This window comes from Atractosteus spatula, chromosome 17 (assembly GCF_055471065.1).
Source record: "Atractosteus spatula isolate fAtrSpa1 chromosome 17, fAtrSpa1.hap1, whole genome shotgun sequence".
NCBI classification, from domain to species: Eukaryota; Metazoa; Chordata; class Actinopteri; order Semionotiformes; family Lepisosteidae; genus Atractosteus; species Atractosteus spatula.
In genome coordinates this window covers 9530213-9557084 of record NC_142722.1, presented here as the reverse complement: position 1 = coordinate 9557084, position 26872 = coordinate 9530213, and the positions used below count along the sequence as shown (strand labels likewise).

At 43.3% G+C, this 26872-nt stretch overlaps 2 protein-coding genes across 4 annotated transcripts; one reads left to right on the top strand and one right to left on the bottom strand.

The window, feature by feature from the left end:
* Positions 1-742: 742 nt before the first annotated feature.
* On the top strand, positions 743-19886 carry myo1ha (myosin IHa). 2 transcript variants are annotated; one of them, XM_088935590.1, is made up of 32 exons: positions 743-790; positions 3566-3727; positions 4915-5030; positions 5292-5490; positions 6647-6727; positions 7203-7382; positions 7666-7764; positions 7898-8011; positions 8103-8174; positions 8703-8822; positions 9203-9270; positions 9941-10046; positions 10531-10611; positions 10911-11002; positions 11314-11408; positions 11769-11815; positions 12236-12316; positions 12645-12750; positions 13019-13136; positions 13479-13592; positions 14042-14118; positions 14223-14291; positions 14617-14701; positions 15299-15461; positions 15917-16000; positions 16521-16614; positions 16865-16920; positions 17274-17409; positions 17747-17817; positions 18318-18415; positions 18640-18739; positions 18952-19886. In XM_088935590.1, the coding sequence occupies exons 1-32, from the start codon at positions 743-745 to the stop codon at positions 18976-18978; spliced, it is 3159 nt and encodes a 1052-aa protein (XP_088791716.1). In that variant the 3' UTR covers positions 18979-19886. The 2 variants fall into 2 exon arrangements, with proteins under 2 accessions (XP_088791716.1, XP_088791717.1); XM_088935591.1 differs by lacking the exon at positions 743-790 and adding an exon at positions 1213-1333.
* Positions 19775-26872, bottom strand: kctd10 (potassium channel tetramerization domain containing 10). 2 transcript variants are annotated; one of them, XM_088935592.1, is made up of 7 exons: positions 26751-26872; positions 25614-25827; positions 24289-24458; positions 24055-24141; positions 23178-23230; positions 22865-23060; positions 19775-22121 (listed from the first exon to the last, which is right to left on the bottom strand). In XM_088935592.1, exons 1-7 carry the CDS (start codon positions 26751-26753, stop codon positions 21903-21905), a joined length of 942 nt encoding a protein of 313 aa, XP_088791718.1. In that variant the 5' UTR covers positions 26754-26872; the 3' UTR covers positions 19775-21902. The 2 variants fall into 2 exon arrangements, with proteins under 2 accessions (XP_088791718.1, XP_088791719.1); XM_088935593.1 differs by having other exon boundaries at positions 25614-25866; positions 26751-26780.

The window sequence follows — 26872 nt, the reverse complement described above, 5'->3', positions numbered from 1 at the left end:
AGTTGTGCTGAAGTACTGGTGTGCGAGCATACGCGGGGAGCGTTCGTGTCCTTCACGTCGCTCCCTGGGGGGTCGAGAGCATCGGAAAAAGCAGATGAAAATAATAAAAATACGTGAATCACGGCAGCCTTGGACTATCTCCCACTTAAAGACAACACCTGGATGGTTTCGGGTTTCATGTGACTCGGAGCTATAAAAAAACTTATTTGCCTTGAATAAGATTGATAATAGGAATTATTTTATTGCTCTTCAGCCGAAAGAGAGGATTTAACTGGCAAGCCTTAAAGACAGATCTCAACCCCCCTCTTACAGTCTGGATTGGCTGCCTTACTGTAGGCCTCCATATGATCACTGCAGTATTATTACAGAGGTGCATTCTTCCCATTACAAGTGTAAAAGTGTTTAAAAACATGATGCTTGCTTTGCATTTTTTTTCCTGCTAGGTACAATCTAACAGTTTACTGATTGTTGATTTCCATTGGTGATATGGCATATGTTTGTAGAATAAAGTGTAGCGATGTTGAAAGAAAACCCACTTTTCAGGAATAAGGCGGTTTTGAATCATCGTTCACATCTGAAAATGCAACTTATTCAAAAGAGTGCAATTGTGCCCCACCTGCTTCCTTCTCCCTCCCTCTGAATTTCTCAGTTTGCTGATGGCTTCCTATTGGTGGAAGCTGGTTGGTTTTAATACTGTATGTCAGTGTTTCCTGACTTTTTAAACGAGTTGTTTCCCCTCAATATGCATCATTACTCATTGAGTTACGGACAGGAAGCACATATAGGCAAGGTAAGATACCTCATTTTCATTACAAAATAAATTACTTAATTTATACTTCAAGCACAGTATCTTAAATTAAGATTTGATTCTAATATCATCAACTGGGAATGGACACGTATAATGAAATACAGTTTTCTTATTTTACACTGACAATATATTTTATATATGGTCAAAGTAATACATTATGTAATATACAAGGTGTTGGTGAGAGAAAAATGGCAATACCAGTGAAAGCTAAATTAATTCGCTTTATAGAGGAAAATGAGATGTCCTTTTTTTTAAAAAAAACATTCTCTGAGGGACACTTTGTCAATAACAGAAATTAACAGCTGTTCCACCCAAACTCGATGAAGCACACAGGATGCTAAAAATATATTTCTTGTGCAACATGTAGTGAAGTACAGGAAGGCACTGTACATATGAAAGCAGTCAGAGCAGCTGCAAATTCTGTTTTTACACCCGCTCCAAGACTTGTTCGGGTCAGGCTTCATACTAAGTACACATTGGATCAGAATGGTGTCAGCCAGTTTCAGAGGAAACCTAGATCTTGAAGTAAGTGTGCAATATTCTCAGTTTGTGTTGAGTGTCTAATATGTGTGCATTCTGTTAAAACATACCTTTTACTGGTGTATGGAAAACAGCACAATGAAGAGAAAGTTTAAAACATAAAACCACCTATACATTGTTAATATGCATTTAGAGGCTGGCGTATCTTATCTACTGGGGAGGAGTTTTTGTCAACTTATAATAGGTTCTAGGTTCATGCCAAATGTGTTATCCACGTCTTTAAGAGGTCAAAATATAAACTAGACGTATAGTCTGAGCTATACCCTACTGGTGATGTGTTGTTACGATAGTAATCCTGCTCAGTATGAGAGGAACTGCACTTTCAGATGTTTCAGATGCTCTTTCTGTGCTTGGCTGAGGAGGCACTGGTGCAAAGCCACCACCTGTGGGATTATGAGTGCACGCCTCAAAGTCAGAATCCCCCTGATCTCAGCTCTTGATTAAGAATAATTTTTCTTAAAATATGAATTAATGTCTACAAAATGGAGCTTTTAATCAAAGTATCCTGAAGATATGTAGACTGATGTGCTAATACGCCACTAGTATTTTGTGTTAAGTACCTTTGGGTGCGTGCAGAAAGGTTCTGCTAAGAGCGCTAAGGCTTTTAGGCTCTTTGTGAAAGGCTGTAGTGAGCTCAGTCTTCAGCAACTAAACACCTACTGGCCATCCCACTGGATCAGGTACCCTTTGCTTTTAATTTGCAAGGCTTTGTCAGAGTGACGAGCAGTCGGGTTAGAGTTAATGCATGTGACTCAATGTCAAGCACAAAGCCGAGCATGCCCAAACATACCAGTGGCATGTACATCAGACAGGGCCAGGCATCGATGTCTGTGCTGAGCACTTAGTGGAGTTCTCTGCTGCAGCCGTCTGTGGAACAGAGGGTAAAGAGAAGCAGGGAGGGGGTCCGCCCAGCTGTGGCACGTTTTTGGCCCAATCTAGTGTCGGAAGGGGAAGCAGTGCACATCCTCTCTTCCAGCAAGAAGTGATGGATTGTCCCTGGGCTAGGAAACAAGGAAGACGATTAGATATGAAATCCCAACATGAAATCATTCATACGTCCAAAGAATCCGTTCAAGGCCTTTGTCAATTCTGGAAAGATTTTCTTTTGCTGTTTTAAAGTGAATCCCATGTGAAACAATTTATTTTCAGTGACTTTCAGAGAGCCTAGAAGACTTTTCTATCCTCCAGATAAAATGCCAGACCACTAAAATCCCTTCAGAAAGGTATCCCATGAGACAGGCTGTGGTGGTCAGAGCTGTGGTCTGAATAATTGCACCAGAACTAATTTTAGATATTTGTTTTTACACAGACACCCTTTGGATCTATGTGACAAACAGTGAAAACTGATCATTTAGCAACTTCAACAGTTTTTTTTAAATATAGAAACAAACAGTTTTAGAATGAACTGAGCTACACAGGAAGCAAGAGCTCTGTTCTCCACCCGTTTTGTTTTTGCCAGAAGAAGCCGATCTGTGACCACGAGTGGCGACAGCGTTGTCATCTGTAGATAAACGTGAAGGAAGTGGGGCTCTGGGGACTGGGGGTGTTAAGTCCAGTGAAGGGTCAGGCATGACAGGGCCCTGATATAAACACACTGCAGGAATGGGCGCAGAGGCCCCACGCTCAAGGTACAGTACCACTCAGGAACACAAGCACTCCCAATAAACAAGGGAAGGGGCAAGTATATTAGTTGTCCGTTGATGGTTTCTAAACAGAAGTGGGACACAGAGTTTTTGATGTCTATTTGGTGACCAGATCACTGCAGGATGGTCATTTGACAGTTTTGTTCTATAAGTGTTGTTAATATTATTTATTGGCTTTATGAAGGTCAGAGATGCTGAAGTTTGTTCTGTAGGGTGTTTTATCTTGAGGTGACTGAGTTTATGAAGAGCCTGGAGTCTCACAGGAACCTTAAATTCACATTTTTTTACATTTCAGTGAAAGAAACCAAGCCTTCGAATGTTACCTAGATAATACACCATTTGGTGGTTGTGCCCTCTATTTCCAGTGACTTCACGGTTTTTACAATGTATGGTAAATCCGTTGTGACACATGTGATTAACCCTCGTTAATCACATTCACTGCCTGCTGTCTGAAAGCAGTCGCAAAGATTGTGGGCTTGGCAAGGCTCAGTGAGGCTCAGGGCCGTTGCTAGACTCCGACACGTGCTGAAGAGTCGGGCCGTGGCGAGAGGAGATCTGTTCTGATTGGTTGCAGAGCCCGGAAGTGCGCAGCAGCCGTATCCAGCTGAACATGGAGGGGGCCCTGACCGCGCGGGACCGCGTGGGCATCCAGGACTTCGTCCTGCTGGACGCCTACACCAGCGAGGTCGCTTTCCTCGACAACCTCCGGAAACGCTTCCGGGAAAACCTCATCTACGTAAATACCTCTCGTTATTTCTCTGTGGAGAGCCACCACGACTCTTGCAAATACAGCCCTTTCTTGACTGAGCTCCCTCTTGGGTGATTTATTGTTGATCTACCGGCTCTGTATACGTTCATGACTCCAAAGCCACCTTCCAAAGATTACTTATTAGACTGATGATTTTATCACCTTCTTATGCAGCTGGGTATTTGACTGAAACCATTCAGGTACAGCACCTTCCGTAAGGGTGCAACAGCCATGTCTCCTCTGGGATTTGAGCCTGCAATCTTCTGGTTGCAGGTTTTGAACCCTGACCGCTGCTCCACTCCGCACCTCCGAAACAGCAAGCAACTGCTTTTAATCATAAAATCCTGTGCAGTTGCAGTTCACCTGCAATTTTTTTTAACAAGCATATTTTCAGAAAGGAATGGAGTTTGCTGGAGTAGGTTACTGTATCTTACAGGAGTCAGAGTATGTTCAATGTCAGACACCCCCTGAAGCCTAAAATGATTTTTTCTAGAGACCAGTCTTTCAGTTGTGGTGTAGGGCAATTTTCAGAAGCAATGGCTACCTCATCAGAAATTCCAGAAGGGACATTGTCTCAGAAACCTAAAAGTTGGTAGTGCCTATACTGCAGCACCAGGGACTGTAGTGTGGAGACGTAGGTAGCAGGTTTCTGCTGGGGTCATTAGAGATAATTAGAGGACCCTGACTCATTAGTAGCATGTACAGAAAATGTGTGTCTCCCTCTGGGTCCTTATGTGGCCCTGCTCTGCCTCACTGCTCAAGCTATTCAGATTCCCATGACAAGCTGTAGATGGGTCAGAGATTAGAATCAGACAGTGCCATTCATGGCCCAGTGGGCTCCGGACTCTGGCTCTCCGTCTGCCCGTGTTGCTTAGGCTATTGTCCCTGCAAAAGAACAACAAGCAGCCGGGCATTCTGTTCCAAACTAAAACAAGCAAATTAGTCTGCAAAGGACAAAGCACATTTCTGCATCAGGCCTGATTTGAGTATTGATTGGTGGCAGTGTGCTTTAGCATTTGGTCCTTGAATAAGGCACTTAATAAGATTTCTTCTTCTCAGCTCTCATTCACTGGTATTTAAGTAGTAAACGCAGTGAATGTAATTCAGACAGCTTGGGTGCTTTCTGATTGACTTTTAGCTCTTCAGATTCTCACGCAATCTGTTTGCTCTCTCAGACATATATTGGTACGCTGCTGGTGTCTGTGAACCCCTATAGGGAGCTGGAGATCTACACCAAGAAACAAATGGACCTCTACATGGGAGTCAACTTCTTTGAGCTGCCACCCCACCTGTGAGTCAGCCTGCGTGTTTGTCGTGTGTGTATCTGTGTAGAAGTGCATGATGTCGGCGCTTAATTGCACCACTTAAGCAAAAACAATGAATTATAAAATATTACCTAATAAATAAATACATTATCTTGGAGCCGAATCCAGAAATGTCAGACTCTTATCTTAGACTGTATTGACACCAAGAAGGAAGGCTGGCTTATTATAACGTGTGCTCTGTGCCCCTGAAGTGCCCTCTGGCTTTGCTGTTTATTGTGTTGCACTAGTTATGCCCTGGCAGATAATGCCTATCGCACCATGCTGTCGGAATCCAACAACCACTTCATCCTGATCTCTGGGGAGAGTGGAGCTGGAAAGACTGAGGCCTCCAAGAAGATCCTGCAGTTCTATGCTGTGAGCTGCCCCAGCACAGAGCAGCTGCACAGCGTGAGAGACTGCCTGCTGCTCTCCAATCCCGTGCTTGAGGTCTGAGCCCCTGTCACGTGCTCACTACTCACTATGAGCCCAAGCTATGTTGTCTACCGTGCAGCGTCTCAGAATAAGCTAGAATTAGAAATGCATTTGTCTTAAATTCTTTCGTAGTGGGTAGAAGAACGTTTATGAGGTATGATCTAGTTATTAGTCAGATCCTTCCATCCATTATCAGAAAGATGCTTATTCCCAGTGAGGATTGCAGTAATCTGGAGTCTATCCCAGAAGCACAGCCTGCAGATTAGATGGGACACCAGTCCATTCTGGGTGTATTCACAGACACAGAGAGACAATGAGAGGCATCAATTAAGCAAGCCAGCATGCTCCTGCAAGGTTAGAAGAAATAGGGACACCCAGTGAAATCTTACTCAAACAGGTTGAACATGCACACTCCACACAGAAGGTGCTTCAGTGCATAATGAAGCCCAGTTCCCAAGTAAATAAAGATGCTGTAAGATTATGTGAGAAGAAGCTCATCTGAGATATAATACCTCCACAGAAAATCCACATTTTGAGAGTCTGTTAAGAGAATGTACTGTTGTCAGTATTATTGAACACTATGCACTGCCCACAGATAAGCTTGTCATGGGAGGGTGAGGGAGCATGTGAAAAAGAGCATGATGATCAGGATGTCTTCATATAGTTTTATTGCACATCTATACAAACATTAAAAAAACAGTATAAAGAGGCTTTTAAGTAGACGAAAGTGACCATTGTTATGGTGAAAAACCTCTCTATGAAGCTGAAATCTCATTTTCTCTTCTGTGTCATTTGCACCACAGAGGGCAAATTGAAACAAGCCAGACTTAAACATCCCAGCTGTGCAGTCTGGAAAGCTTAGAGAAATCCCCAAGCAATTTGAATTGCTCTTGTCACCGAAGCTATAAGTGCTTTGAGTGGAGTGTCCAGAAAAGCGCTATATAAGTGTAAGCAATCAATCAATCAATCAATTAATTAATATAATGCATTGTGATGGATTCCAAAATATTTGTTGTAACATTCATTTGAACAGTCTCCATTTTACTTTCATAATATTGTAGAAATTCTTAGGTTACCTGCTGCATTTTGCTGTATGTAACAAAGCAAATGTCTTTGATATCCAGGCAGTCTTCCTTAGTATATCTTTCGGATTTATGTTGTTTTTTGACAGGCTTTTGGGAATGCTAAAACACTTCGGAATGACAACTCTAGTCGCTTTGGGAAGTACATGGATATCCAGTTTGATTTCAAGGTACTGTACAGCAAGTGTGCTCTGGTTGCCAGGGAAGACTGCAATGACTTTTGATCTGTCAAGTTTCTTATGAAACCACTATTAAATATAATTTATAAGAACAAAATGTTATTAATGACCATTGGTTCTGGACACAAAACTTTGTTGACATGGAAAATACAGAAGATACTGAAGATGTACTTTAGAGAAAGAAAGTGTTTATAGCTTAACGCACATTTAAAATACTTAAAGGAGTATATCACTAGAAATAGGTTTATCTTCTGTTTGAGTGAAGGATTGAAAACTGGTGCTAGGAAAAGAAAAGAGTTTTAGTTAATAGTGATCCTTTATGATTTTTTTTTTTTAAGTTTTCATCACTTAATTTTCCTTATAGATTTGAAGACAGGGGGCTTAAAAGTTTGGAAGAAGGTTAAGTGTCTCTCAATTTCCAGCGTTCCCGAGACGTTCAGCTGCAGTAACATTCATCTTCCTGCAGGGGGAGGCGGTGGGGGGTCACATCCTCAGTTACCTGCTGGAGAAGTCTCGGGTGGTGCACCAGAACCATGGGGAGAGGAACTTCCATATCTTCTACCAGCTGGTGGAAGGGGGGGAGGAGGAGCTGCTGCGCTGGCTGGGCCTGGAGAGGAACCCCCAGCATTACAGCTACTTGGTACAGGTGAGGTACAGCCTTAAATGGCGTAATTCTGAGCAGTGACGATTTATGTTCTTAGAGGCAGAGCCCAGACCCATAAAATAAGATACAGAAGATAAGATACCATCTCCAGTAAATGACATCCAGTTCTCCTCTGGAAGTATTCTTGTTCTAAGGCCTCAGTGCCTGTCAGCCATGTGTTATAGTGATTCCACCCCTACCAGGTGAAAACTACTTTACTCCAGGAGGGAGCCCCTGTACTTGACTGCGTGTGGAGAACACAGTGCGTTTCTTATCTCCCTGGCAGGGGGAATGTGCCAAAGTGAGCTCTATCAATGACAGGAGGGACTGGAAGACTGTGCGCAAAGCTCTCTCCATCATCGACTTCAACGAAAATGATATTGAGGTGAGATTTCTTGTGCCTGCTCTCATGGAGCAAATGGGATCTGCCTGAGTGTGCATTTAAGTCCCTTAGTGCCCAGGATCAGAACAAACTGAATCAAGGTTTGTTGAATAACTTCCTCTCCGTCCTTACGCAGCAACTGTTCGGGATCATAGCCAGTGTCTTGCACCTGGGAAATGTCACGTTTGACGCTGACAGCAAAGGCTACGCCACCATCAACAGCCACACGGAGCTGCGCTGGATTTCAAAGGTGAGACTGCGATGGCCTTCCAGGGCTCTAATGCCCTCAGCCTGAGCCGGGGAGACGCAGGGGTCTGACCGTCCTGTCTCTTGTTGTACAGCTGCTGGGGGTCCCGGCTCTGGTGCTGCAGGAAGGCCTGACTCACAGGAAGATAGAAGCCAAAGCTGAGGAGGTGAGGCCGACACACCGAGAGATCAGCGCCAGCAGGCTGAAAACAGGCAGCAATTCACAAACAGCAGCAAGACCACTTGAAAAACGACCTTAATCCCTGCATGAGAGTTTACTCTGACCAGAACACAGCAAGGCTTAGGAAAGTGTTGTATAAATGGATTTTTTTTATAAAAGCAAATATTGTAGTTATACTAATTGGCAACTCTAAACACGGGAAATCATACAAAAAGCAAATTATAATTAACATGGGGAAATATAAAAACAACGCAAACTACCATACAAACCTCTAGAAAGACCTCTAGAAAGGACATGTGCCATTATTTCAAATCTGCAGCCTTTAGTGGTGTACAGTATTTGCAGATGTGGTGTGCTTTTTTCTTTTTTTCCACACAAACATTTGATGGGAACACAGGACTTCACACCCAGAGCTTGCAGTGTCACCGATGGTGGAATGCAGTCATTCTTTTCTGATTGGGTTGACTGTGGACAGGCAGGAAAGATCTTGAGGTGTTTCTCTCGTGATCTCTAGGTTCTGAGCCCACTGACTGTGGACCATGCCTACTACACCAGAGACGCCCTGGCCAAAGCAATCTATGGGCGCACTTTCACATGGCTGGTCAACAAGATCAATGAGTCTCTGGCCAATCAGGTGAGGGGAGTCCTTAATGTATCCTCAGTAGAATAATATTCTTTGTGAGTTGTGTATTTGGAACGTGTGGACAGCACAGCTTACAGTGCACCGATACAACTGTGGCAAGGCTGAGATCCGTTTTTACTTTGAGAAATTTGATTTCAAAGGCGAAAGTGCATGAAATCATAGTGCCCTGGATGAAAAGAGTCGAAGGAAACTGATTGCCCCTTTGATTTGGAACTCAGAATAAAGCAACGGCTACTGTATTCTGTGGCAAATCAAACCTTATTATAATGTACTTTTACTGTAGGTTACACAACCTCCATGCTTATTAAAGCCTGCTTTAAGAAGCTCACACCTTACTGCTCAAACTGTATTGCACTCCTCTTTCTTAATAGGATTCCAGCAGAAAGACTGTGATTGGCCTGCTGGACATCTATGGGTTTGAAGTTTTCTACATAAACAGGTAGGAGGCTCTTAATCTGCATGTATACATTTTCATTGATGTTTCTTTCAGTTCTTCAAGAAAAATCCCTTCAAAACAAGCTACATATGAGTGCTATTTACTACGTTTTCTCACAACTGTTCATAGATCAGGACATGGAGAACTACACACCTTTTAGTTTTTGCTTCAGACAAACTCTCAATTATATATTTTTACCTTATGTTCACTACAAATATGGTTCATTTGAACTTTCTAATTGTTTTCAGCTCTTAAATGTCGGAGGTTGCCATGTATCTACTGCATTATTTAAGTAACATAAGATCTCCACCTTATGGGATAGGGGAAATAAAAAGCTTTCAAAAGTTCCTATTAGGCTCCTTTTAGGGTAAATTAAGAATTCAGTTGAGTAAAGATCTTGGCTGGAATAATAGCAACCAGTAACAAGCAGGTGTGTGTAAGACCAAGACTGGAATGCCCTGCTGTGCACTGTACTGTATATATGGGTCCTCTTCTTCGGTAGCTTTACATCCATTATCCTCAGGTGGCAGTGTTTGCTATGCTAATTCTTGCATTATAATTATTTACAAGTTCTAGGCTGATATACAGCCTATTTTAAGTTAATGGTTTAGTTGTGATAGTAGCATGACTGTAATGTAGCATGTCAATGACTGGGTGTTTCTCTGCATTTCAGTTTTGAACAGTTCTGCATAAATTACTGTAATGAGAAGCTGCAGCAGCTGTTCATTCAGCTGACACTGAAATCAGAGCAGGAGGAGTACGAGATGGAGGGCATTGAGGTAAACCTTTTACAGCCCTGCTGTATATCACCTACAGTATATGCAGTAAATGCTAAGCTGTTTTGGTAAAAATAAACTATCCAATAAATCTCTGGAAAGATTTTGGTATATTTAGTGCTGTTTTTTCACAGCTGAAAAGTCACACTGCAGTATATGTATGCTATCTATGTTTTGCTCTCAGAGGGTGATACAATTTGTGTTTGGATGAGTGAGTGCTTTATAAGTGTTGGAGTATTACATACATTTGAGGGTTTCACACTCGTTTAGTAACACATTTGAAAGATTGAATGTGATGCACTCAATTGTGATGAATAATTGTGACCAAGCTCACAGGAACCTCTCCTGTTGACCTTTTTACAGAAGTCTTTCTTTCAGAAAAGTTGAGGCATTTTTTAATTAATCCATGTTTTGCTTAACACTGAAGACTCCAGTTTCCCATTCTACATTTTAAACCTTATTTCTCCTCTCTATGTCTGCTTTACAGTGGGAACCTGTGCAATTTTTTAACAACAAGATCATCCTTGACCTCGTGGAGGAGAAACACAGAGGAATTATTTCAGTTCTTGTGAGCAAACAGTCTTGGACACAAAGCACCCATGTGGGCTTGAAACACCGTTTCCTTTCCTCCAGTACACTTTAAGATGGACATATCCTTCTGTTCTGATAAGCCGAAAAGACATTTCTGCTGAAATGACTACGTAAATACAATACAACTACTTAACTTCTTGGCAAACAAGGCGTACTTGTTCCTTAGGGACTAACAAGTCCTTTTAAGCAGACAGAAGTACCTAGGACATCTATAGTCCAGCAAGATTAATTTAGAACAATAAGATAAGACTCTTCCTCTCCTTCTTCCTGCTTTAGGATGAGGAGTGTCTGAGGCCAGGAGAGGCCACAGACCTCACTTTCCTGGAGAAGCTGGAGGAGAAGATGGGCAATCACCCTCACTTCGTGACGTAGGTACCCCACTTCAATCTTGGGTCTCGCTACAGTGGACCATGTGCACTGAGGATGCCCTCCACATCAGCTTAACTCAAGCAAAATAACTTTTCCTGATATCGAGAAATACTTGAACACACCAAAACCAAAATGAAAAACCCATGTGACCCACGTGTCTCTTTTTCCGTTTCTTAATCTTTGTAACAAAAGCAGTGTTGCATGTGTGAAGTTTGTGATCTTTAAGAATTGTACGCTCCTCAGCACTGGAGCTGCTCAAGGGGCAGCGGTATCCTAGCTGACACGTAGCTTCCTGTCCTGTAACCTTCAGACACAAACTGGCTGATCAGAGGACTCGGAAGACACTGGAGCGAGGAGACTTCCGCCTGCTGCACTACGCCGGCGAGGTCACTTACTGTGTCATCGGTGAGGCTCAACACATACAGTATACCTGCACAGTGATCTCCTAAGCCCTAAAGCAAACGAATTATTTTATTACTGGTGTGTGATTAGGATAGTTTCTGAAGATGTGCGGGGTGGATGCTTTCTATTATTGGCTTTATGTTTGTATATTTATATTATAGGAGAAAAAAATATATACAACTAGGTGTTATGGCAATAAGGTATTGAACTTGAAAGACAAGGTGCCAATATCTTGGATTCTGAGACGGTGACAACTGGATTTAATGCTGCTGCAGTTTGGGTGTTAAAAGTGAAACGTTTTTACTCATTCATGAACTACAAATGTGCTGTCTTTTCGTTTTTGACTCTCTTTTCTCAATGTAGGGTTCCTCGACAAAAACAACGATCTCTTGTACAGAAACATCAAAGAAGTAAGTAGCCTCGTTTCGAACAGTTAAATATGTTGACAAGATGTGGAATGTGGGATAGTCTTCTCCTTGCACATAAGTATAATATTTAGAAAGCTGATACGGTTGATTGCAATAAAATGAACTGGGAGAGCTGAGTACTGCACAACTGGAATACCCAATGTCCCAAATATCGAGGTCACAGTCTAGCAGGTTTCAGGGGTCTCTTTGAGCTACCATTAGTATATGAGTTGTGCAGGAGGGTTGAAGCAGTTGAATGAATCTGTAAATGAACTAGTTTAACCCTCCTTCTTACCTTTGGCCTTTAGATGGATTGGCTGGATCGTTGCTTTGAGGATGAGGGTTGCAGGGTTCCTGCTTAAGGCCTTGCAGGGAGGTGTCAGTGGGACTGAGGTGTTTCATTTGTTGTCTTCTCTACCGCAGGTGATGTGTCAGTCCAAGAATGTCATTGTGAGGCAGTGCTTCTCTTCCTTGGAGCTGGACAGCAGGAAGAGGCCTGAGACAGTGAGCACAAGTGCAGGGGGAAAAGAAACTGGGACTGTTGAACACGCACAACATTAGAAACGCTCCCTTCAGCATGAAGAAAAAACATATTTTGACAGCGGGGTCAAAATATGAAGAGAACATTTCTTTTTAGTTTTACAATTTTTTTCAAAAACAGAACATAACGGTATGACACAACAATGCCCTGTTGCACCACACACCCCTCCTACATGAGCCCTAGCGATGAATTAGACAGAGAGACAAAACGTTTCTAATGAGCTTCCTTATTTAACACACCGTCTCGCCACACAGATCTCATATTTCTGAAGGCTTGCTTGTGTCTCTGTAGGTCGCCACCCAATTCAAGAGCAGCCTGGCAGGCCTGACAGACATCCTGATGTCTAAGGAGGCCTGGTACGTTCGCTGCCTGAAGCCTAATGACGCCAAGCAGCCAGGTGAGAGAGAGAGGCTACACAGGGGATGCCAGGGAGGGGATGGGAAGAGGAGGACCGATTTGGGAATTTGAAAGATTTTTGAGTGGGGGGCAAAGAGAACCAACTTGTGGGCAAGACGTTACTGAGCTTCATAAACAGTAAATTTGATTTTCTGAGTTGTACACTTCGGTCCAGCTCAGTGAATCGGTAACGGAACGTTTTTCTGAGCCGGGCCATTGGGGCAACAATGCACAATGACGATGGTACCTCTTTCGCTTGCCTCCCTCAGGTCGCTTTGATGACGTGCTGGTGCGGCACCAGGTGAAGTACCTGGGCCTGATGGAGCACCTGAGGGTCAGGAGGGCAGGATTTGCCTACCGCCGCCGATATGAGATCTTCCTGCAGAGGTGACCTCTTTGTTCCATCTCCCCTCTCTGTCTTATTGCTCTCCTTGGGTCTTGCGAATGGACTGCAATTCCACACTTCATCACCCTCAACAAAAAGATCTTAATGCTGCACGCTAAGCGCGATCATAATTGTATTATTTCCCATGCAGGATTAGAAAGGATTGTAGATTAATATATGCTGCAAAAGACTCCAATTCTTGCACAAACCTTGTTGCCTCCTCTCTAAATGTGAATACTCCAAAGATGTGATGAGCATAGGTGTTCTACACTTCTTCCTGTCTTTCTGCAATATCTGCAAGTCCGCACAGCCGAGCACAGAGGGATGCTCTTGTGTGTTCTCAGATACAAGCCCCTGTGTCCCGATACCTGGCCACACTGGAGAGGCGTGCCTGCTGAAGGGGTGGAGCGGCTGGTCAAGTTCCTTGGGTACAAGCCTGACGAGTACAAACTGGGCAGGTAAGTGGTGCCACCCAGGCAGCTAGCAAGCCAAACCTCTCCCACTAATGGCTGTACTTGCCTTGTGACTGCAGTCAGCAGTTCACAAAGACATTACTTGATTAGACTCATGATTTAGACAATTTAAGATGGTGTAGTTATACTGGCTGTGAAGAAACTGTTATGTGGACAAAGTGATAACTTCCAACATAAGACATTTTATGTGCCATCTTTCATTGACTTCACTTCAGAAATGAATTTGTTTTTTAAAAATGTGCCTTGCTGCTTTTGTTTTGTCATTTTCAAATTGTTATTGAATTGCTATTGGGCATCCCATTGGAATTACAGTACATCTTTGGTGTTACAAAGTCATTTAACTTTGTCTTGAAAACCAAATCCAGTTGCAATGAGTGCCAGTAAATAGCTATCCAAACCCAGTGATCTCCAGATGTTCTCCGGCTTTCTTCTAGGACAAAGATATTCATCCGTCATCCCAGAACGCTTTTTGCCACTGAAGACGCCTTTCAGATCTGCAAGAATGAGCTTGGTGCGTGGTTTCTCGTTGCCTTCCCAGCTCCGCTCATCTGAAAAGGAACTGTTGTATGAACTCCTGTTTACTTGAGCCACCTTGTCCCTTTCTGAATATTGCAGCAACGAAGATCCAAGCCAAGTATAAAGGTTACCGTGTGAAAGGGGAGTATCAGAGACAGAAAGAAGCGGGTGAGTTAATGACTGCCAAGACACTGGCAGATTTATACCCATAGTGCACCTGCTCTTGTATTCATTCACTCTTTCTATCTCTTTCTATAACGGGACAAGAGAAAAAACAGAACACAATTATATACTGTAGCTTTCTTATCCCCACGGAAGCAAAAATAACATTTTACTAACAACCATCATCTTCATGTGTTCTAAAAAATTAAATGCTAGCACAGGACACTCACCCCAGTCGTTAGAACTTGAAAAATGAACCGGGGTATTAGTCACGCGGACGCTGGGCTGACGTGACAGCTTGGGAGGATGTTGGTCTCCTCTGTCTCCTCAGCCACAAAGATAGAGACCTGCTGGAGAGGCGTCCTGGCCAGAAAGGAACGCAAGAGGAGAGCCTGGGCTGCCAAGACCATAAGGAAGTAAGAGGAAGTGCTCACCTGTGGTTTTCTCTCCCAATACTGCAGTGACATAAACAGCATATGTATACTGAATATTTTTGTGCTAGGTCTGAAGTCTGTCTCACAGATTCCTGATGTGTACAGATGCCCTCTTCGAACAAAAACACCTCTAAATATTATCCACAGGTCCAGGCATCCCAGAACACTTCCTTGCCAGCTGAGCATAAATCAGCACTGTGTAAAGCCGTTAGATAGCTACCAAATACTGCTGTGTTTGTGTCCACTCTTGGGGTCTCCTTGGAACTGTTCCACACATGGTGCCTGAAAAGCAGGATGTTAATATGGGAGGGGCTCAGCATTGATGCTGTTTCTATAGATAAAGGTATTAGAATGAAGGGCCAAGGGCTTCGTCTGCATGAGCACTGCAGCACATTTCGGATTCCTGTTTGGCCTCGTGGCCAGGCCTCCCCTCTGCCACAGATACAGTAGTGCTCGGCAGTACAACACAGCCGCTGGACGTCTAACATCACAAATCACGGGGATGTGCTGTCTGTGTCAGTCTGGTCTCGCCCCCTTTCGAAACGCAAACAGTGAGAGGGTTCTGTTTTCTCCTGCTAGGTTTATAAAGGGCTTCATCTACAGGAACCAGCCCCTTTGCGAGGAGAACGCTGACTATATAGCCTTTGTCAGGCACAATTATCTTGTGAAGCTGAAAGACCATCTCCCAAAAAACCTCCTGGATAAAACCACCTGGCTCAAACCTCCTTTAATGCTGGAGACGGTAGGAACTCTTCACACCAGGCTCTCCAGACACTGCCATGCTTCAGCTCTTTAATACTAATAATAAAAATAACAATAATTATTATTATTATTGTTATTGTTGTTATTATTATTATAGTTTTGAAGGACAGGACATTTATTCTGGCATTTTGTTTTTGTCTCCTTCTTTTCACTCTTTTCTTATCTGTTTATGTGTGTACTGTATATGTACAGTATTTGCACATGTACAGCTTAACAGCTCATTATTGCATTGGCATAGAAATTCTCCCCTAATATATGTTCTCCCCATGTTCACAGTTGGTTGGCCAAAGTGGTATTTGAATTTCCCAAAAGCTTCACTATTAAAAAAATATAGCAGGCTGAAATGGAAATTAGCTGTACGCTGTGAAAAGGCGAGTTTGGTGCTCTGTGAGGCCTCGCTGCATGCATCTCCTGACAAGCTCGCTCTCCTTGCAGACTTCTCAGATTCTGCGCAGGCTCTGCACACGGAACATGGTGAGGAAGTACGTCAGGGGGGTCACAGCCCAACGCAAGGCCCAGGTTCGTGCTGATGTGCCTCTTTCTCCAGCTTTTCAGGAGCAAATTTAAGATTTTAGTGCCCATAGCATGTTTGAGAAAAATGCCAGATATCATATACTGGGCCACGAATGTTTGTTGTTGTTTTTTAGGTTATGGACATAAAACAATATAATCCAGATTGTTTTTCAGCACCTACTGTTTTGCACAGGGCTGTTTTCTGTATTGCCTTGATTGATGCTAGGCATGTTGAACACTCTGAAAGCTGAAATAGGTACTGTTAATGGAACATTTTAAATCCATGGCTGTAATCTGTATACAGACAGAATGAAGCCCTATTGTGGTCACCAGAGACCCACAACAAGACTACAGTTCCACAGATTTCTGGTGTAAGCTGATCAGTTATTCAAGCATTATCAGTTGCTAGAAATGACTTAATTGTAGCCAATTGTCTCGAGATCAACAATGATGGTGAAATACGGACGGATCATAGTTTTAATGTGTTTCACACTGAAAGCTGGGACATTGTCCCTCTTCTCCACAGTTGCAGCTGAAAGTGGTGGCCAGTGCCTTATTTAAAGGGAAGAAGGATGGTTACCCTCAGAGTGTTGCCAAACCCTTTGCAGACACCAGGCTCAGTAAGTCGTTTCCTTCAGAAGCTGTGTTGTGTGTAATCTGCAAAAAATTGTTGTTCCTTTTGTTGCATACCTCTTTCATTTAGGAAAGATTTGTTTGTGTACCAGTGTGAAGTTATGTAGTCTACCTCTAAATCAATGACACTATCCTCAGCTTGCAAAGAGAACACAGAAACATAGATTTGATTCTGCTTTCTTACCTGTTAGACATTATCTCACAGAGCATTTATTTTTCTTTTCATTCTGGCTTCAGATGAACAGGACATAAACATGAAGGTCCAGCAGATTATTCGCAATGAGCGAGTGAAGGTAACATGACCAGTCAACTGCTTATAGCCCTGAAGTGGAACTCTGTCCTTCATTGAGGGCTTTCTTAACAAAAAGCGCTTAACCAGATTCCTCAGTATATTGTTTTTGATCATTTTATAGTACAAGAATACATTAGCAACACTGTTATGTTCATGACATTGCAGTTTTAAGAGGCATGTTTGGAAAGTCCTAAATGTCACTGACCATCCCTTAATGAAGGCAGGTGCTAGAGACAGCTCGGACTGCAGGAATGTTTTATACCGCTTGTTGATAGTGAAACGATAAGTCCTACTTGTTTATAAGAAAGCACAATGTGGTTAACAGGACTACACTCAGCTTACGTCTCTCTGCAGTACGGCGTTCCAGTGGTGAAGTATGACAGAAATGGGTTTAAGCCACGGCAACGTCAGCTCATATTAACTCAGGCTGCTGCCTATGTGGTAGAGGATGCCAAGGTGAAACAGAGGGTGGACTACACCACTCTCAAAGGTAACCACCATCACCATCACACGCATTCATTTTATAACACCTGACCATGTAGTATTTTTTTAGAACCTGGTTTCTTCCTTAATACAAGAGAGATATAAATGTGCAAAGCAGTAGTGTTTATCATTCATTGATCATTCAATCATCCCCCATTCTCAGAATATATATGCCACCGTATGGACATATGCCAGATAGGTACTTTTGCCATTTCTAACTTCTACATGTCTGGTAATTTTCCGCACAGCCCATTGCATCAGCAGTAGTTCAAAAGCTAGAGCTAGAGTTATTCATTGAGGTGAAACGCTGCTTCTTCTGAGTGTGGAGCCCTCTGTTTCCACAGGCCTCTCTGTGAGCAACTTGAGTGACGGCTTTCTCATCCTGCATGTTCCCCTTGAGGACAACAAACAGAAGGTAAGAGCCGGGGTCAGGCCCCAGTGAGGACTACACAATACCTGCTGAGTAAGACAGTCAACTGCTCACACTAAGGCCATGCATAGCATTTACTGTAATGTGAATGAAAGGTATAAAGGGATTTGAAATTTGTCTCCTTAGGTAATCTGTCTGGTATTTTGAAATAAAGGATGTCACAATATGATACCAACACCTTGTACAAAGATGTTAAGCCTATTCCTTTAGATATGGCAAATTCTTCAGTATCAGAATACCAGTTCCAGACTGATGGGTCTTATCTTAACTACCTCTTTCCTAGTACCATTCATTAACAAGAGTTTGCTCTAAGGCCACACTGTAAGAGTGTATATATGATTTTGATATTGTCTTGTGTCTATTTCTCTGAACTTTTCTGTATAGGAGATTATCCTATGATTTTTGTTAGAACACATTTACCAGCGTGCCCATTCACCTTGAGAAGAAAACCTCTATGTCCTGTGTTGCCTTCCTTTCTTAACTAGGGGGACCTGATCTTGCACTGCGACCACCTGTTTGAAGCCGTGGCAAAGCTGTGTGCGTTAGCCAACAAACAGAACTCTGTCAAGGTTGTGCAGGGCAGGTAAGCATACTCCCTTGTTCTCACCCGAGAGTCATGAATGTGGGGGACATGTCCTTCTATATGTAAGCGCTGACTGCATGCTGCTTCACTAGTTAAATGTTTCTTGGGAAGGGAGAGGATATAAACTATGCTACTGCTACCATTAAAATTATACGGCAGATTGCCCTGATGTTGGGTAATATGTTTCTCTTCATACTTACATGTCCATTACTGTTAACTTCCAGTATCAAATTTGCAATCCAGCCTGGAAAAGAAGGAACTGTGGACTTCAGCACTGGACAGGAGTCAATGGTTTACAGGGCCAAGAATGGACACCTCATGGTGGTATGTACTGTAGACATTTGACTTTTAAAACCATGGGATTGGCTTTTAAATTTTAAACTAATCTAGATTTAAATGTATTTAAATTTTAAATCGGTTTAAATGTCCTGCTAGACTTTAGTTTTGGTATTGCTTGACCTAATGCCATGATCTTTCAGAAGACAAAATTGCAATAAGAGACAAATCTGCTCCAATATTTGTCTTTATTGTCCCAGGTATCTACAAGACTGAAATCACGATGACTTTTCAATGAACCTGGATGCTGTTCAATGACCTTTACAGACCAGTCTGTATCAATGCTGTGCGCCCTATAATATTTTAATTCAGCACACAACCCTTTAGGGCTCCTCAATTTTATCCTCAAGAATATAATAAGGATATTGTAGCACATTATTTACTTTCTAATAATAATGCCTAACAGTCTCCAAAAACAACTTCCTCTATAACTCCATTACTCTCCAAGGCCTTTGCCTGTGATTGATAAAACAAGGTTGTTTACCTTTTATTGGGTAGATGGTACACCACTCAATAGTCCTATTTCAAATGATAATTTTTACAACCATATCAATGTATTGAATGTAATCCGCAAACTCCAGAGATATACTTGTTGACAAATTTCAATCACTTTCAGTACTCATCTGTCTCTGCACTCTTTTAATTTGACTTGCACAGCAGTCACTGTAGGTCAGGTGCATTTCCTGATGCTAAAACAGATCACTGGGCTCTCGGGCACCAGAAACTGTCAAGTTAAAGGCAAAACAAATCAAGGGCTATGCTGTTAGGATATGCACCTGATATAAGGCTGCAATGCTGACCTTATACCAATACACAGTACAGACCTCAGAAACTCATGTACTTAATCAAACTGTAGTGGATCTGAAGGACAGTTTGTGCACAAAAGAAATGACATCTCTGGGAATTGTGGCTGTATACTGATGGACTGAAGAAAGTAAAATGAATTTCAGCAGGTGTCGAAGTGCTTAATGTCTTTTTATGTATGAAGGTCAGGTATATAGATAAATAATGGATCTCATTACATTCCACCTTAAAAAGACATTGGTTTATTTTGTGATACTGAAGCCATATGTACCATAACATTTTTATATGTACACACAAATTCCTGTTTAAAATAAAGCTAAATCACAAAGTGCTCCAGAATCGTTTATTGTGATAATGTATAAATATAGCTTAAGCCTTTCTCTGTGCACACTTTGACAAAGAGAAAGTATGTATAATGATTGTAAAATATACCTATTTGTATCTTACAAAATACAAACATACATTCCTTGTTATGTTATGCTGGGATGAAGCACAGTGATGATTCAAACACTTAAAAGTGACAGAAAAAAATGTAATCGTGTTGTCACTTTGTATTTCTACAATGATTATTCCATTCCATTAACCAACTCAGCTGATCAGCTGTAGATACTGTATATACATCACAATAAGGATCTATTCTCCAGCATTATACCTGATCTGGAAGTCTTCTAATTTGCATCACACATCGCCCTCTGCTGGCTGTCATCTGCATTGCTAACATTTTATATTTCATACTGCCTCTCTGGTCGGTTATCTGCAAAGCTAATATTTTGTGTCTCAAACTGCCCTCTGCTTGCTATGATCTGGACACGCTGTTAAGGTACTGTTCATTGAATTTCCAGTACGCAGCTACACGTTCCACAAAAAACAGATTAATGTGCCATACAGTACAGCATCTTATTGTAAACCCACGCAATACTCCAGTCTCTCTTTGTAATCATTAACTGCTCTGCTTTCCAGACATTCAATCTGTATTATCATGACATTTACCAGTAACCTTTCAGAAACAAAAATGCCCTCTGCTCGCTTCAATACGTTTTTGTTCAGATACTTTCCCCAGCGTACACAAGTTAAAACCTTTAAATCTTCATATTAGAGAAACCAGCTTCAAATAGAAATTCTTAAAGATGTTAGTTACTCCTGTGACTCAGGCCTCAGCACTCTAGAAAGTTAATTGTGAACCGGCCTGCAAAACAGCCAATGCACACAGTAATACACAGAAGGGACAGACAGTATACGGAGTGGAGTTCTCAGCTTACAGTAATTTTTCAAAACTATCAAATACAATTCCAGACTGGTAAAAGGGGTTAGCTACTAATAATCCCTTTACGGCAACATACACTGAACAGAAAAAAAATATATACAGCAGCAAAACTTTCGTTTGTTCTCTAAAAGTTGTTTTTACTTAACCGCTGCTTGGTCAGGATTTTGGAATGAACAGTGTTTCGTCCTGAATACAAAAGGGACATGGTCCCTCTATTTTAACGTCAAAACAATGCTGGGGGCAGGAAGCCTAATTTTAATTTATAGGTAAACGTAAAGGCTCCTACTCCCTTTGAGAAGCATCGAGTGTGCCTCTATCAAATAAAGCACAAGGATCCAAGCTCCCACAGCCTGGAAAGCTGCACAATCTTCATGTCCCTTGAGCTCACACAATCCGAGATCTTTTTAGAGACAAAGGTAACTTTTATAAAACAAGCGTAGGGTTGCGCAAATCTAAGGGGGGGACATTTGAGTTCGGCTTGTGTTCTGATTGCGCCTTTTTGTTTTGTTTCTAAAAGTCTCTGAGGTTTTGGTCTAGGGCAGTCGTGTTCTGGACGGCCACAGAAATCAGGCCTACTCTCCAGCTCGCCTTATGTGCCCCGATACCACATGCAGCAGCAAGTCTTCCTACTTCACAAGGCACACTTTGTCTCCCCAGAAATGTTTTTCTTAACCTCGCCATTGCATAACACTTAACCGTTGCTCTCATGTGCGCCTTTCAGTCTGCGTGAGCAGAGGAAAGCCACTTCTGAATCTGCAGCACTTATAGCTCCAGCCCCGGAAGGCAAGCTCAAATCCACTCACAGCCGAAGGCCGTGACAGAATAGCTGAACTGCAAAAAAAAAAAAGGGAGGAATGCAAGCCAGACACGTTTTTGCCATTTCTAGGGGAACAAAGGAAAACAAAACGGCTTCTTTTGCCGATTTTAAACAAAGGGGCAATGCATGAGGACAGGTAAAATATTTTTTTTGAAAGAAGCCACTCCAGCTTAAGGGCAGTAGTTACAGCGAGCTGCCTGTAGAGGGAGCCGGCGGGGCGGGGGGCTGCGCTGGTGGCGGCCCGGCGGACGGGGGGGGCCGCGCTCTCACTGGTGGTGGTGGGTACGGTCGTCCGGCCTCTTGACGTGGATCCTCCGCACGCGCTCGATGCGCTCCCGCTCCTCGTCCTCGTCCAGGTGGTGCGAGCGGCCGGCCGCGCCCCCCGTGGCCTCCAGCAGCGCGTTGTCTGGACCCCGGCCGTCCTGGGACTCGTACAGCAGGATGTTCAGAGTCTCCTCGTAGATCCGGGCCTCGGGGAACTCCACCTGGGAGGAGGAGGGGGGCGACAGGTAATAACCAGCTGGGCAAGACAAGCTCGGTGTCCAATGCTGAACCTGAACTGGTACCTGCCTCAGTTTCTGATACGTGTACAGTCAAACACGAGTGAGGTAAAAGTTAATTGACTTTTGCAGTATTACTCCAGACTGCAGCCCCTTTCAGCACCTCTGCTGAAGCATTTATTGCTTCGCCAAAAGAAGCTTCTTTCAACACTCATGTTAAAAGCTCACAGAGACCCTCTACCCATGGGCTCGGCTGACTGCGTTTCACCTGGGGTCTCAACAGAGCTGGTACCCATCAGGCTGAAAACAGAAATGCACCTTAAAAATCAACACGTACAAACGTAAAAGGAAAGTTTTGCTCTCCCATTTCACACTTCCCTGAAAAATCACGCTCAATCGCCATGACACACCAACCCACCACAGCCCCACTTTGCCTTCCCATATTGTCCAGGTGGGGGTGGCACACTGGCAGTGGTGGAGGGGATCCCCATTACCTGTAAAGCGCTCTGAGTGCAGTGTCCAGAAAAGCACTATATAAGTGTGAGGAATTATTATTATTATTATTATTGACTTCTGATCTCTCAGGTCTAGTCTCCATGACACACAGTGTCCACCATTTTCTCACAGGCTGTCAACTGTCAGCTGAAGATCATGTGACAATGCCTCCTGCTATCCCACATCTCCACCCCCTGCTGCACACTGTCGCCACGGCTGCCCCCCGGCCGTACCTTGGTCTGCTTCTTCTCGGTGGCGTAGACGATGGAGGTGCAGCACACCTCCGCGATCTTGCGGCCCTGCCCGTAGAAGGACCAGCAGCAGATCTCGTCCCCGATGACGTCCTTGATGAACAGCACCCTCCCGTTGAAGCGCAGTGACAGCTTGTCGAACAGTTCGATGTTCTTCAGCATGTTGTCGTCGGAGTTACTGCGGGCGACAGACGGCGAAGGTTAAAGCCACCGACGCGAGGCAGGCTGGGGCGCTCGTCTGGGCCCAGTCAGGGGAGTCGGCCACCACCATCACCAGCCAAGACAGCTTTCTTACCTGGTATAAGAATATTTGTTGTTGCTTCTATTGTATAACAGCTTGACAGTAGGCTGCATGTGGAAGAGAATACAAAAGACAGCACCGGTAAGAATTAAGACTTCTAGTATTCTCACAACAGTTTTTTTTCTGCTCAAATACACACCATATCACTAGGCAAGGCAAATTGATTTCTATAGCACATTTTCGTACACACGGGAAATTCCAAGTGCTTTACACGCATAGAAACCACAAAAAAAAAACAGAAAATAAAAAATAATTAAAAGAATATCATAAAAGAAATAATTAAAACCACAATAAAACTAAGCAAAAGCAGAGTAAAATAAAACCGTTTTTAACTTCGATTTAAAAATGGCTACGGTTGGGGCACATCTAAGATCCTTCAGGAGCTGGTTCCAGCTGTGAGCAGCGTAATGGCCAAACGCCATTTCACCATGTTTTGTTTAAACGCTAGGCACCACTTGCTGACCAGTCCCTAAAGATAGATAGATACTTTATTGATCTTGTGAAGGAAATTGCAGAAAGATCTAAGAGACCTACCAGGTTTATATTCCTCAAACATATTGGAAATATATTTTAGGCCTAAGCCATTGAGTGATTTATACACAAGAAGCAATACATTGAAATTAATTCTATAACTATCTGGAAGCCAGTGTAAGGATCTTAGAATTGGAGTAATATGCTCAGTTTTCTTGGTCCTTGTTAAAATTCTAGCAGCAGCATTTTGAATGAGTTAAAACTGTCTAATGGTCACTAGACTAAGATATAATACTACAAGAGATGGACGCAGAGTTATCAAACCAGAAACTGCTTCATCACAGTATAACTTTTCTGATGATCAGTCCAACAGTACCCTGGGTTTTAACGTGATCCTTACCTTGTCAGAGGTGGCGATGAGTCTCTGTTCCTCCTTAGACGAGGTTACGAGCGGTACCTTGCAAAATGGTTCATACGTGTCTTTGTTCTTAAAAGACAAACAGAAAGGCATTTGTGTCGATTAAAAACCAACACCGAGGGTCAGACTTTGTACAGATCAACGTGAAAGGTGTGACGTGGACATGCTGGGCTGCAGCGCCCTTTGTGTCAGACGTGCAGGCGCTAGGATTTGCACCTGGAGAGCGGCCTGGCACTCATCGGCCAGTCCCTGCACCAGGTAGTACTTGGCTTCAGCCAGCAGCTCCTCCGTCTCCCTGCGGCTCTCGGGCAGGGGCACGGCTCCGTCCCGCAGGTAGTTCAGAATCGTCCCGAAGTGCTTGCCACAGCGGTCGATCAAGATCCAGCCTGTGGGGGGAGACAGATGGACTGAGGCAGTTGAGACAAAGAGGAACCACGCAGGCACAAAACCAGACGCGCTATATGGGCCGACTGGCCTCCTGGTAAATGTATTTTTGGGTCTATTATCAAGATAAAATACTACAGAAAACGGTTAATTTTCTGAACCTTAATTATCCACTTAATAAATCCAATTTAATAGCAGCCTTGCAGTGACATACACTCACACGAACTCCCATCTGACTACATACATAAGTTACAACACATCCTAGCGTCCTTGGCATCCTAGGCAGGCTTTGCTTACATTTCACTCAATTACACTTATTTTATTTCTCTAGCAATTAATTATTTTTAAGTTTTCCTCTCACACAGTTTTTTTTGAGTATACCAAAAAGGCCAAATTCCTTTTCCACCTTCAGCTACAGTACGTCATTTATTGGCTGTTACAGTGGATTGTTAAAAAAACAGGGGTATTTATAACCCGTCCTTCAGATGAGACGTAAAGCCGAGATTCTGACTCTCTGTGGTCCAGGGTGTTTCTCAAAAAGAGTAGGGATGTTACCCCAGTGTCCTGGCCAAATTTCCCCCTGGCCTTTACCAGTTATGGCCTCCTAATCATCCCCATCTTTGAACTGGCTTCATCACTCTGCTCTCCTCCCTACTGAGAGCTGGTGTGTGTGGGGAGTGTACTTTGGTGCTGTAGCATCATCCATGTGGGGCTGCGCACTGGTGGTGGTAGTGGGATTCCCCATCACCTGTAAAGCACTTTGAGTGGAGTCCCTAGAAAAGCGCTATATAAGCGTAAGGAATTATTATTTATTATTAATTAAAGGGAAAGTTACCTCTAAAATATCTCAGAGCTAAGAGAACACATTACACTTTAACTGCAGTTGAATAACCAGACCCAGTGTGAAACCGAGAAGTCTGGTTGGAACAAAAACACAAGGCGCTCCAGGAACTGAGTCTGACACATCCCTGATCTGGAGTACGACACTGCTACACTACAGCTTCAAAAAGATTCCTCTAGCAACAAGGTGTTTTGTGCGGTACAGGCTCTGAGTGTTCTTGTGTGCTGATTGCAACCTCAAGCTCGGGTGCCAGCGGTGTGTTCTTGCTGGCGTGAGTGAGACGCGCAGGGATGCCAAGCCGGAGCCCTCTGCGTACCCTCGCTGTCCGTCAGCACCTCCATCCTGCCGCTGAACATGGCCTTCAGCATGGTGTCCTGCTTGGTCAGGGTCTGCATGGTGGTGTAGTACAGTGCCCCTCCCACGTTCAGCTTCACGTACTTGGAGCTGGGGCTGGAGCCCTTGAAGGACGTGGTCCTAGTTGTAGCCGCCGGCACTGCCGAGCTCACCACGCTGTCACCCGACATCTCTTCCTACACGCAGACGCACAAGAAGAGAACACCGGCACGGTGCTGAGGACAGGAAGTGACGTAGGCAGGTTATCACGGAGAGGCAGCCTTAACGCCTTTCTACAGGTCTACCTGCTAACAGGCTGGCGTACTCGGCGCAAACTGCACGTTACAAATTACACTAATCACACAACCTCCTCCCCCATAAACGTCTGGGATTGGAGTACGCAGCTGGCGAGTGGATTCACGATTTGATCGATTTCCAGGCTGGAACAGTATCCGGGAGTTCAATGTTTTCTATGCATATAAAAATCAATCAGCCACATGCAAAAGACTATCTTTTTAGGATTAAGGATTAAAAAAAAAAACAAACACCCAACGTTCACTAAATGTTACAGGGGCAGGTTAGGGAGGGACAGTAATAGCCCCGTCCCGTATCAATCAGCGCCAGATAATTCACTATATAAATCGGACCATTCCGCTATAGTCGAAGCCACGTTTAAACCACGGACTGGTTCTTTTCGCCGTTTCTTGATTGTTCTCGTCATTTTGGATTTTGTTGATTCAAGTGCGTTGTTGTGACTGTGGCTTTTTCTAAATTAATTTCCTTAAGGTCTCCCAAAGTCTGTTGGGAGCAATCTTAAGAGAGGTGATGAATTTTCAAGTAACAAACACGTTTAAGGCAGATCCTAAAGAACCCTGTATAAATAATTTCCGTCTGATGTCTTTGTCACAGAGATGAAATGGTGATGAACGGAAAAACTACGAAGTTTAAATATCCCCTTTCTCATCGCTACTTGAAAAAAAACAAAAATACTTTGCCGAAAAAACGTTCCTTAGCTGACTCCCCGTTTTGCTCTTTACAAACACAATGACAGCTTAATAAACAACATGAGGAACGACAAGATTATTTCTAGTTTCGAAGTTAAAACTTCTTTGTTTCTTACCATAGAACCCAGAAACACTCCCAAATCAGACGAGAAGGAATCACCCACTTCCGGCCCACGGGAGGGGGTTCTGTGAGGTATTTCCGTTTGGCTCCACGCTCAGTGGGAGGGAGGATGACGTA